At 42.0% G+C, this 12,444-nt stretch overlaps 2 protein-coding genes and 1 pseudogene across 3 annotated transcripts; 2 read left to right on the forward strand and 1 right to left on the reverse strand.

Annotated features, from left to right (window-relative positions):
• Positions 1 to 2,548: 2,548 nt before the first annotated feature.
• LOC133107439 (olfactory receptor 52E8-like) lies at positions 2,549 to 3,432 on the forward strand (annotated as a pseudogene).
• Positions 3,433 to 10,518: 7,086 nt separating this feature from the next.
• On the forward strand, positions 10,519 to 11,344 carry LOC133108761 (t-SNARE domain-containing protein 1-like). The gene is made up of 2 exons (XM_061218491.1): positions 10,519 to 10,936; positions 11,055 to 11,344. The coding sequence occupies exons 1-2, from the start codon at positions 10,519 to 10,521 to the stop codon at positions 11,219 to 11,221; spliced, it is 585 nt and encodes a 194-aa protein (XP_061074475.1). The 3' UTR covers positions 11,222 to 11,344.
• LOC133108762 (putative nuclease HARBI1) lies at positions 11,063 to 12,444 on the reverse strand. 2 transcript variants are annotated; one of them, XM_061218493.1, is made up of 4 exons: positions 12,095 to 12,444; positions 11,797 to 11,919; positions 11,348 to 11,726; positions 11,063 to 11,209 (listed from the first exon to the last, which is right to left on the reverse strand). In XM_061218493.1, the coding sequence occupies exons 2-3, from the start codon at positions 11,915 to 11,917 to the stop codon at positions 11,359 to 11,361; spliced, it is 489 nt and encodes a 162-aa protein (XP_061074477.1). In that variant the 5' UTR covers positions 11,918 to 11,919; positions 12,095 to 12,444; the 3' UTR covers positions 11,063 to 11,209; positions 11,348 to 11,358. The 2 variants fall into 2 exon arrangements, with proteins under 2 accessions (XP_061074477.1, XP_061074476.1); XM_061218492.1 differs by lacking the exon at positions 11,797 to 11,919 and having other exon boundaries at positions 11,348 to 11,670.

The following is a 12,444-nucleotide window of genomic DNA, read 5'->3' on the forward strand; positions in this document are numbered from 1 at the left end:
TGGGGGGGAGGCCCGAGCTAGTTTGGTGGTGAGGGGACACAGAGAGTCAAAGGAAGATGAGAGGGAGGACATGAGAGTTGTAGCCGCATCATCGGGAGACAGTCGAGAGAAAGACTCCGCAGATGGTAGGGAGGAGAGGATTGTAGATGAGAGGGTGGAGGAAGACAGGTGGCGTAGGTTCCGTCGACAGGTGACAGTGGATGGTGGGAGAGATGGATGGGTGTTAGAGGAGAGTGGAAGAGAGAAAGAGATGAAGGAGTGGTCAGATATATGGAGTGGTGTTACAGAGAGGTTGGTTGTTGTGCAGCTCCTTGTGAAGATGAGGTCAAGAAGGTTGCCTGCTTTGTGGGTGGGAGGGGAAAGAGTGAGGGTAAGGTCAAAAGAAGAGAGGAGGGAGAGAAAGGTAGACTGGGTGGACTCTGAGTTGAGGTTGAAGTCACCCAGGAGGATCAGGGGGGTGTCATTGACAGGTGAGGAGCTGAGGAGGATGTCCATCTCATCCAAAAAGTTTCCCAGAGGACCCGGGGGGCGATAAACAACAATAACAAACAGTTTGCACGGCAGAGTAACAGAAACCGCATGAAATTCAAAAGAGGAGAAGGAGAGGGATGAGGAGAAGACACTAGATCTCCATGAGGATGAGATTAGGAGACCTGTGCCACCTCCTCTGCCAGAGGATCAGGGTGTGTGGGAAAAAGAGAAGGCAGAGGAAAGGGCAGCCGGGGTGGCCGTGTTCTCTGGTGAGAGCCACGTTTCAGTTAAAGCAAGAAAGTCAAGGTTGAGGTGGGAGGCATAGGCAGATATGAAGTCTGCTTTCTGGACGGCGGACTGGCAGTTCCAGAGGCCACCAGCCACACAGAGATCAATACCAGGGGATCTGGGAGGAAAGATGAGGTTAGAGATATTCTGCCCATGTTGGCAGGAGGCGAACCTCCTACCTGACTGGGACCTGGGGAGAGGAGAGAGGACAGGGATGGGAAGGAAACACATGGAGGGAACTAGGGAGGACAAGGGGAATACTACACAGTGGAATGAGGGCAGGCAGCAAAAACAAAATCAAACATCAGGCTCTCGGACAGCCTCGATGGACACCCGTAGATAGACACCCTCGACTTTGTACACCTGCGACTTCATACGCCGAGGCAAGTAGCCGAGGCTGCCGCACACCGCTGCCGCTGGTGCGCTACACAACCGCTTAAATAACACTGACGCCGAATACAGAAAATGCAACCAACCCACTGCAGAACAATAATGCACACTGAAGTGAGTTCAGGTGTGCCAGTACTAATAGCCTGAGCAGGGTGCAAAGTATTGGCTCCTCCTACAACAAAAGCTGTGGCCTGCCAGCCAATAAAACAATAGCCTAACTTAATAGCCTAGCTTACCTGAGAGAAACAAACACCTAACCCAGTTTCACTGAATCTAAATAAACACCACTTGTAATAGCTAACAAACAAACAAGTACACAACAGAACACTGTAATGACAACTAAACTGAATTTAGAATCAGCAAGCAAACAAATAATACTTAACTAATCCAGGAGAAAATGCAACCAACCCACTGCAGAACAATAATGCACATTGATTGAATGATTGAATGTAAATGTAAATAGTATATGCCCATTTTCCTGGATTTATTCTGTATTTCTTCTGTATTTCTGTATTTCTTGTTTGTATGTAGGATGCAGTGTTGTCATATGTTTCTTCTGTAGCTGTTAGCGGGAACTACTATGTGATGGAGTATGTAATCTGAGAAAAGTAAAGTGGCAAGAAATGCATGTGTGAACACTCAGTCTTGTTGCTGTGTCTTCTCTTGTAAAAGAGGTTGAATGACCTAATGACAATTTCAATATTGAGTATTTGACTGCATGCTATAGTGCCACAAACTGGCCAATCAGAGCTGTTTTCACAGTGATTGCTGGGGGCACCTGGAGAACTTCTACTCTGTTGGTTTCCATTCCAACAGTATCAGACCCCACCTCATTCAACAGCTCAATCTTGGTAGCCTATGTTATGATCTTCGCTGTTTTTATTTTGTTTAGTGAAACTTAACAAATACTTGAAAAAACATGTCAGTATTTCTTAGTGATAGAATAGCTTGTTGAAAGTATTAAGCTACAGGTTCAATGGGGAATATAAACGTGCTCATAATAAATGTACAAAAAATAATTTTCACTCTTTACCCTGTTGCAAAGAACCTTCAGGAATGGAGACCCCATTCTGACTTGACAGGTCAAAGAACAGTGCTTTTATACGCTTCAGTCCAATAGCCCGAACATGGCCTGCCCTGGGCCAGGTTAGCCATACGGCATGTTACCATGGTGATCTACCCCAAAGTGATACAGAAATCCCAGGCTTAAAGTTTAAGTTGGCTATGAAAAATATTAACATTGAATAATACACTTAGGGAATGCTGAGAAGCTAAAAGTTAGAAATAAGAAATTACAGGATGCAATGTGTGGAAGTGTGATGAAGTATCAGCTTCAAAATTAAAATAATGGAAACATGGGACATTTTTTTCCAATAATCACGCTCACAATTTACCAACAATGGCACTGAAGAATACAACACATTTCTCACTGTTCACTCTTTCTGGATTACAGGATGAAACAAAGGAAAGTAGATATGTTCTTTTCTCTGTGACTCTATTTTGTTATTTTCTTATTGTGCTGATCAATGTGACACTCATTTTCACCATCCTCCAAGAGAAATCCCAACACGAGCCCATGTACATTTTTCTGTGTATTAATGGACTATATGGAACAATAGGTTTCTACCCTAAATTCTTGTATGACCTACTAGCTGAAGACCATGTGATCTCATACAATGGATGCTATCTACAAGCATTTGTAATTTACCCCAATATCCTGTGTGATTATTCCATTTTAACAGTTATGGCTTATGAGAGGAATGTTGCGATATGCAGACCACTGGAATATCATTCTGTTATGACAAATCAAATTGTAAAATTTGTTGTGTTTCCAGGGATTCCACCTCTTTTCTGTGAGGGTATTTTGATGTTTTTGAGTCACAGATTAACATTATGTGGATCAAAAATAGAAAAACATTGAATAGTGTGTCTGGTTATGTTGTAATTTTGGTGTATTTAATTCATGTGCTTTTCATTATCAACTCCTACATTCATTTGATCAGGACGTGTTTGAACTCCACAGAAAACAGGGGCAAATTCCTCCAAACATGCTTGCCACATTTGTTTTCATTGATTAACGTGACATTTGCAATACTCTTTGAATTGATGCGCGATAGATATGGTTCCAGGGATCTTCTACGCCGTCTGCTAAATTTCCTGGCTATGGAATTTCTGGTAATCCCCCCACTTCTCAATCCCCTTATTTATGGATTACAACTGACTAAAGTTCAAAGAACAGTTTTTGGAAAATGCAAGAAACAAAATGGGGTGAATCGTCAATGATGATGATAATACTGTGAGTGACTGAAAGTGCTCTCTAATTCTCTAAGCCTTCGGTCTGCAACCATATGGTCTCCAAGGCACATAAATATTATTTATTTAGCTGAATAATTGCTTATTTCTTGATGTTTTGTGACTGAAGCCCCCCCCCCTTGTTGCGACTACTTTTGAGACAGCTGTTGAGCTGAAGTCATTTGCTATTCCTGGGTGTTGCTAGAGCCAATTTGGCCAAGGTCCAGACTGCAGGAACCATCCACACACTAGAACAGTACCTTATCTGGATGAGCCACCAAGCAGTCCTATAAATTGTACATTTCTAACAGTCTATCATGCTCTAATATGCAGATGTCAATGTTGTGAGTAAAACTGTCAGTTGCATTTAATTTGTCTCTGCTTGCATATATATATTCCATTATTGTTTTAAGAACCTTGAAACTTGCATTACTATGTTTCTAAAAAAAAAGTAAAGTTAACTGGGATTTTGGAAATATCATATTTTATATTTGCAATGGCCAAGTTGCCTCCAAATATTATATTCTATTTGTTTAAGTGGTATCATATATGTCAAAAACCTGGTATGCTATCTGAAATATACCCCATTACACAAACTACTGTCTTATGCCAGAATTCTCATGACTCATAGGGTGCACATGCCATGTATGTGTGGGTAAGATTAATTAGTCTAAACCAACATTATTCCTTAAAAATTGATGTGTGACCTAAATATTAAACCTTACATAAATATATTGTAGACAATAAGGGTCCTTGCATGGAATATTAATGGGACACTGACATTGTAGTTAATTTATAATTTCTGTAGAATTCTATCAATAATAACAGTTGGAGCCTGACAGCACTGAAAAACAACAGATTTCACAGAGCATTACATGGTTTCCACTTATTGGTTATGGAACACTGGTCCGGATACAGCTTAGCACGAGACAGCCCAAAGATTATTTTCTACCCAGAACTGCCAAGATTATTATTAACCATTCATTTTGCCTACTTCTTGGCCAATGTTTCTGAGTTTTTTTCTGATTTCTTATTTCTCACAATGGCTCCCTTGTGTTTCACTGGCACAACCAGTAAGTTTTAAAGGAGTCGGCTATCAATTATATAGTGATATATACTGTGCTGGTAATGGCCGGCTACTTTTCTGGGGAAGAAAAGGTGCAGCTACTATTTCAGCCATCTATTTTTCCTCCAATCCTCTCAATCACATATTTTTGCTCCAGCCCTCTCTGTCAATCTCAAAGCTGTGGTCTCAGTGATGGAAGAGATGCTCTTGCTTTTTGAACTTACAAAGATAAGCCATGTGTTCTTTCAACAGTTTGACCTGGTGCCTATTTTCAATGCTGGCTTGTGTAAAATACACACATGACCAGCTACCAGCTGTTTCAAAACCTAGCTTCAGCAGTTTTTTTCAGCAGGGAGATAATTTGCCTCAAGCCTGACTCACACATACCGACCAAACCGCTGCTTCTAGCTCTGACTCACTGCTGGTAGATAAGCATTTAAATAATTAAAGTCTTCTCAGTTCTGTCTCAATGTTTTCACCAATTATGCAGCCAAAATAAAATGAATGCCACTAGGTGCTGGCAGTGAAAAATGTGCGTATACATGAGGGGAACAATCATAGCTACACTACCGCTTCAGTTACCTATCATTCAGAATAATGTTCACATTGATAATATACAACAAGGTTTAATCTCAGCCCTTTACACATTCCTCCTTTGAGCCTCTTACAAGCCCCTTGCAATCCAATGAATTGGGATAAAAATCTATCCACTAGTAATTATAAATTTCCTTGGGATACCATTTGGAGAAATCTCACCCCAGTAGTGCAGTAGAGGGGTAGGTTGTAACAGTGGCGGCCGTTGTATTTAACTATTGCATTCAGAGATATTTTAGATTATGTCTAAATGACTCCGATAAATGTCATATATGTTGGAGCAAAATGTGTTACAATTGTCCCTGGTCTCCCCTTTATAAAAATCCTGACCATCAGCTCATACATTTCTTCACAGAACATACATAACACCTTGAAAAGGTCACGTCATGAAGCTCGCTCATTATCTGAGTTGTCTCCTCAGGGGTCGGCCAGCACCTTTGTGCATGTTTTTGGATTGCCCCATTGCAAATCAGTTTTGTAATCAAGTGGCTATAACTATATCTAATATTGCTACCAGAGCTATCCCATGCTTTTCCAGAGTACTAATTTTTAATGACAATTCAGAACTTGATTTATCTATACCTCAAAAGCATGTATTGTGGCTGGCCTCACAGGAGCTAAAAAGATGCTTGCACAAAGGTGGAAGCCACTGCATTCTTTGTCCAGTGAATAGGTTTTTATCAAATTGTTCAAATTGTTCAAATTTTTATTAATGGATAACCCCTAGAGATGAGCCATCTCGTTTTCGAGGGGGTCCAACACAGAACATATAATACAATACAATACAATAGTACAGTACAACAAAGACAGTCACGTACACCATACATACACAAAGGCTCTCATTTACCGATCCAGCCCGCACATCGTTCCCATAAACCCGCAATACCACACGAAATAAGTAGGAGGTAGGTACAACAGAATGTGTCGATGACAATGATAGTAGTAGTAATAATAATAATAATAATGGTAATAATGATGATAATGGCGGCACGGATGGTGCAGTGGGTAGCACTGCCGCCTCACAGCAAGGAGGTCCTGGGTTCGAATCCCCGTCGGCCGGGGCCTCTCTGTGCGGAGTTTGCATGTTCTCCCCGTGCCTGCGTGGGTTTCCTCCGGGTACTCCGGTTTCCTCCCACAGTCCAAAGACATGCACGCTAGGCTGATTGGAGAGTCTAAATTGTCCGTAGGTATGAGTGTGTGAGTGAATGGTGTGTGTGCCCTGTGATAGACTGGCGACCTGTCCAGGGTGTATTCCTGCCTTTCGCCCAATGTATGCTGGAATAGGCTCCAGCCCCCCTGCGACCCTGATCAGGATAAGCGGGTTCAGATAATGGATGGATGGATGGATGGATGATGATAATAATAATAGTAACAAAATAACCAACAAGCAAATACAGTGATGCAATGGTAAAGGAGCAGGAAGACAGTAGCATTAAAAGCAGCAACATGACGTTTTAAGAAAGGGTAATAATGAGTTCTTAAATATACTTAGTGAGATAATTGTTCTGATGTTGACGGGTAGATTGTTCCAGTCGGAGGGAGCTTTGAATTTGAAGGCGCGTCTGCCAATTTCTTTCTTGGTTTTGGGAACAGAGAAGAAAGGTTGCTGTATATGTCTAAGAGAGTATGAGGATATGTGTGGTACTAGATAATGCTTTAGGTAAGAGGGATAGTTAAAGTGGATGCATTTGAAAATGCATTGAAGCCAATGGTAATGTCTTCGAGCATTGAGGGGTAATCAGTTCAGAGTTTCATACATAGAGCAATGATGAGTTTGATAGGGACACCTTAGAATAAATCGACAGAGACTATTGTAAATAACATTGAGGGGTTGAAGATGTGTTTTGAAGGTGTTCTGATAAACAATGTCAGCATAATCCAATATTGGCAATAATAACTGTGTAAGGATTCTGTTTCTCATCTGAAAAGTAAAGCAATTTATGGAGCGATACAGTATGCCCAAATTGCGACTTAGTTTGTTAGTGATAGTCTCAATATGTTGTTTAAAAGAAAGCGCTGGGTCGATCCAAAGTCCAAGGTATTTATAAGAAGTCACATGTTCGAGAGGTGATCCATTATTAAAAGAAATAGTCAGGTCTGGGGCATCACTCAGACCGTGTCTGGTGCCAAGCAACATACTACATGACTTCCTTTTGTTGAGCAGTAGTTTGTTGAGTGAGAACCACTTCTGGACAGAGGCAAACTCACGTTGCAAGGATCTCTCAATTGCAGATCTGTTAGTGCTAGATGTGTAAATTGCAGTGTCGTCGGCATATAGTTGTACTTGACAGTCAGAGCAAATTTTAGGAAGGTCATTAATAAAAATGGAGAAAAGGAGTGGACCCAATGATGAGCCTTGTGGTACTCCCTTCTCGACAATTAAGTAATCGGATTGACTTCCATTGAAACTGACGCACTGGCGTCTATTGTGAAGATATGATTTAAACCATAGTAGAGCAGTCTGAGAGACACCAATGGAATACAGTTTATCAAGAATAGTGATCAACAATGTTGAATGCCTTGGTTAAGTCAAGAAAAATTACACCAGTGAGTTTGCCATTCTCAGAAGCAGTAAACACGTCGTTTGTAAATTTTAAGAGAGCTGTTGTTGTTGAGAAGTTAGGCCTGAAACCAGACTGGCATGGGGACAAGATGTTCAGATCAGTAACATAGCGTGATAATTGATTGAAGATTAGTTTCTCAAAGATTTTGGCTATAGAATTTATGATAGAAATAGGACGGTAGTTATTAATGTCATGGGGGTCACCTCCCTTATGAAGTGGAGTAACTATGGCACATTTCCAGGTGGAAGGGAGGGCACAGGTTGATAATGAGAGGTTAAATAAGTCACAGAGTGGATACATCAAGATATGAGCCGCTAACTTGATAAATTTAGTCTCAATGCCATCTGGTCCAGTTCCACAGTCATCTTTTAGTGCATTGATTGCACATTGGACTTCGACAGGTAGAATCTTTCGAAAGGAAAATGAACTTGTACAGGTAGAGCTACTAGAAGAATCACATGCCATGGGTGGGTCAAATACACAAGAGCTACCTATAGAGGAAAAATGCTGATTAAAAACATTTGAGATAGTGGAGGGATCGTGGATAATGTTGTTGTTGAATCGAATCTGGGTGCTGGTATTTTTGTTTGATTTATTGAGAATATTGTTCATAGTTTTCCAGAACCGTTTAGGATTATGCATATCATCAGATAGTTGTTTTTTGTAAAAGTCTGATTTAGCATTGCGTGTTTTTGTTGTACATATGTTCCTTAGAGATCTATATTTGTCCCAGTCAGCAGGATCCTTGGTTTCTCTGGAGATCCTCCAAGCTTTATCCCGTTGTTTAAAGAGACTAATCAGAGCTGATCCAGGGTAAGTGTTTACCCTTGACCCTGATTTCCCTCCAGGGGGCATGTTTATCAATGACTCTAGCGAGTTCAGAATGTAAATAATTCCAGGCATCTTCAGCATAAGGTATAAGTGAAAACCTGTCCCAGTTTATTGAAATCAAATCATGTGTGAAATTATCAAAGTGAATGTTCTTGCATTGCCTAACTCTAATGCATTTTGGAGGAAGACTGAGAGATTTAATCTTCCATACACAGAAGATAGCTGAGTGATCACTAAAGCAGTCAGGTAAAACACCAGAGTTTTTAATTCTGTCAGGATGCGTAACAAGGATCCAGTCTAGTAAAGACTTAGATCTGGTGTGGACTCTGGTAGGCTAATTGATCAACTGGGTCAGGTTTACACTTTTAAAAAGGGTTTTATCATTTGATGAAGAGCAGTCAAGCCAGTTGCTGTTGAAGTCGCCCATGATAATCGTTTCACCTGGATGTTCGAGTGAAGTGAGGGTAGATAATGTACATTTAGTTGAGTCGGGATGGACAGGTGGAGGTCTAAAGATGCTACCAATGGTGAGATGTTTATTTTCATTGAGTTTTAACTTAACAAAAAGTCATTCAAAAAGTGATGGGATTACTTTAGGAATGGTAAGTTCAGATACAAAGTGCAGGGAAACATATATAACCACACCTCCTCCTCTTGTACCCCTGTCTGTTCTGAATAGCATATAATTATCAAGTTTGATCTCATTGTCACATATCTTGCTGTGCAACCATGTTTCTGAAAAAGTAAGTACATCAGGTTTGTGCTGAGCAACCCAGACTCGATGAAGTCAATTTTTGGGAGAAGGCTCCTTATATTCAAGTGCATAATTTTTAGACCTCTAGCTGTATCAATTATCGATCAAGGGGGTTGAGTGATAGCGGATGGGGAAAGGGAAGGGTCTGAGAGAGGAAGCCAGGAGAGCCATAGCAAGCACCACATACACACACACACACACACACACACACACACACACATACACAACAAAAAAGGATAGAGCAAATCAAGTGGCAACAAACAGCTCAGTCTGAATAGCTCATGAACAAGAAAATAAATTAAGGGCCCAAGACCTTTGAGAAATAATATAGGCCAAAGGAAATAGATAAATATATGAATTAAATAAGATAATAATAATAATAATAATAATAATAATAATAATAATAATAAAACATGGCCTGTGCATCCATCATCCAGAACATTCCAGGATAAACTTCGGATGCCTTCATATTTTTATATATTCTGACAAGTTTTAATATTTGAGTCTTCATAACTAAGATAAATGAACAGTTACTCATTATTTTTCTTCACTTCCCCATTTGTTTTTACTTCAGTCCTTTTACATTAAGCCTACGTTTTGCGGCAGCTGCAACTGCTTTACGGCAAACAAACAGGCTCCATGTGCAGGCTCGGTATAGTAGCTATGGCAGCGAAAGTTAACCGGCCTGTGATCAACAACATGCAACATAGACTATTACAAGTTGTTTGCAGTTCTTGGCATTACAAGGAGGAGCAGTCGAAATGACAGTCAATCCAAAAAGTACAAATGAGACGAGAGAAGACAAGGGTTGGAAGAGCAAAGAGAGAGAGAGAGAGAAGAAAAAAAAAGAGAAAAAAAAAGATTATCAGTATCGGTAGGCTTTAGCACTACTTGGATATTATGGAGAATCAACGGAGAACTCGGCTAGAAAAACCTCAACCTCTTCAGGGGAGCAAAACAGTCGCGGACCACATTCAGCGTGCAGGGAAAGATCATTGTGTATGTACAGTCCAGGGGCCTCATTTATAAAACTGTGCTTAGGATTCACTTCAAAAGGTTGCGTAAGCATGAAACCTAGGACGTGCGTACGCAAAACAATAGTCTGATTTATAAAACAGTGCATACGCACGTCCCACGCCAATTTTCCTTTATAAATCACAATCAACTCTAAATGTGGCGCAGCTTTGCCGGCTTCATGTCCCGCCCACAGTTGCCTATAAATAGGCAGTGAAACGCCCCTAATGAATATGCATTTCACGAAAACGACAATGCCAAACTCAGAAAAGAAGGCCAGGAAAAGGAATTTCTCACAATGTGAGATTGAAGTTCTTGTTGGGGAGGTGGACACCCGAAAAAAGATGTTATTTGGTGGGCACAGTGTGGGCATTACTAATGCCAAAAAGGTGTTAGAGTGGCAGCATGTCGCTGACGCTGTGAATACTGTGGGGTCAGCGGTTCGGACCATCGCCGACATTAAAAAAAAGTGGTCTGACATTAAATTGGACGCTAAAAAGCGAATAGCCATGCACAGGCAGAGCGTTTGCGCCACAGGCGGGGGAGAGGGGACACCGGAGCTCACACCGCTGGACGAGAGGCTGGCAGGGATAATCGGTGAACCCCTCCTGAGTGGAGTAGTGACGGAGGCAGAGGGGGACACCGATTTACAAGAGGCACCGGATGACTCAGGTAAGTACTTTATATTATTTGAAATGAGCAAACCAAATGCATTCAAGTTGTGTTTAAACACATGTAACTTTATTGTCAAACAACTGAGATTTGAAAGCAATTTCTTTCTTTCTTTTAGTCGCTGCGAGTTCCAGCGGGGTCGGTGGCGCTGCAGCTGCGAGTTCCAGCGGGGTCGGTGGCAGTGCAGCGGAGGAGCTGTGTGCGCCCAACGTCTCCACTGCACCTCGTGCAACTGAGCCCTCCAGCAGCGGCCGGGTCCTCACCAATGCAGTCCTGCAAATGTAGAGAGAAACCATCGACTCCATCAACGCGGTTGCTAGAGAGTTGAATGACATGACATCAAAAATGTCTTCATTGAAATGAGTAATACAATGAAACAGTTCCTCAATAAATAGATATTTGTTTCCATACCTTTTGTGTTTTTACAAGCGACGCATCACAGCCACACGCTGGCGCACGGCAGCAGCGATTGGCTCAAATGCCTGGGGATAGGGGTTGGGCTCGGGGTCAGCGTGACCATCAGCATCAGGGGCTATAGCCACATTCCTTAGCTGTGCCACATTATGTAGCACAGCACACGCCATCACTATATGGCACACCTTTTCGGGCTTGTAGAGCAGTTTTCCTCCTGTAGCATCAAGGCAACGCCATCTACCTTTAAAAAGCCCGATGGTGCGCTCCACAACAGCGCGTGCCTGGCTGTGGCGCATGTTGTAGTTCCTCTCCTCTGCGCTCTGTGGGTTGGGGAAAGGGGTGAGCAGCCACTGTTTTAGGGGATATCCACTGTCACCTGCAAGATTCGTGAATGGGTTTGACACTATAGAGAAAAATCGCAATTTTTCTACATTAATTATCCATACCTAGAAGCCAGCCATCTGGCACAGCCCCGGCCTCAAGTCTGCGCCCAACACTGCTGTGTCTCAATATAAATGAATCATGGGTTGATCCAGGCCACCGAGCCACTACATTGGTCAGTAACATGTCTGCATCACACACGATTTGGACATTCATAGAATGAAAAGGCTTTCGATTAATGAAAGCATTTTCATTCTCAGTCGGTGCCCTTATAGCAACATGAGTGCAGTCAATAGCACCGATGACATTTGGGAAACCGGACATTGCTGCAAATTGCACTTTTTTATTTGCCTGTTCACCCACCGTGTAAGGAAAGTTGATGTACAGATGCACCAAACCAATTACACCTCCCAACACGTCTGGCATAACACGACTAAGGGTTGGCTGAGATATCCCTGATCTGTCAGCCAATTCCCACTGAAAAGTCCCCGGTTGCCAGAAATCCCAGTGTTGTGAGGACTTGAAGTGGGACCGGCACGGCATGGTTTCTGCGGCTGTTTCGCTGTAAAGCTGGGCTCAATACAGCACAGAGATCCAAAAGAACAGTTTGTGGAAGTCGGAACAGGCTCAAAAGCCACTCATCATCATTGGCCAGTGGATCCTGTTGGTCTCGGAAGATTCGCTCCCTCCGAAGTCTTCGATTTGCCACATCC

Source organism: Conger conger, chromosome 13 (assembly GCF_963514075.1).
Source record: "Conger conger chromosome 13, fConCon1.1, whole genome shotgun sequence".
Classification (NCBI taxonomy): domain Eukaryota; kingdom Metazoa; phylum Chordata; class Actinopteri; order Anguilliformes; family Congridae; genus Conger; species Conger conger.

What these genes read in the sequence shown, in the direction of transcription:
- LOC133108761 (XM_061218491.1), top strand. Translation starts at nt 10,519, where the DNA reads ATGCCAAACTCAGAAAAGAAGGCCAGGAAAAGGAATTTCTCACAATGT. An exon ending in AGAGGCACCGGATGACTCAG is followed by an intron (nt 10,937 to 11,054) that starts GTAAGTACTTTA and finishes TCTTTCTTTTAG; the next exon opens with TCGCTGCGAGTTCCAGCGGG.
- LOC133108762 (XM_061218492.1), bottom strand. Translation starts at nt 12,274, where the DNA reads ATGCCGTGCCGGTCCCACTTCAAGTCCTCACAACACTGGGATTTCTGG. An exon ending in ACATCAACTTTCCTTACACG is followed by an intron (nt 11,671 to 12,094) that starts GTGGGTGAACAG and finishes CCCAACCCACAG; the next exon opens with AGCGCAGAGGAGAGGAACTA.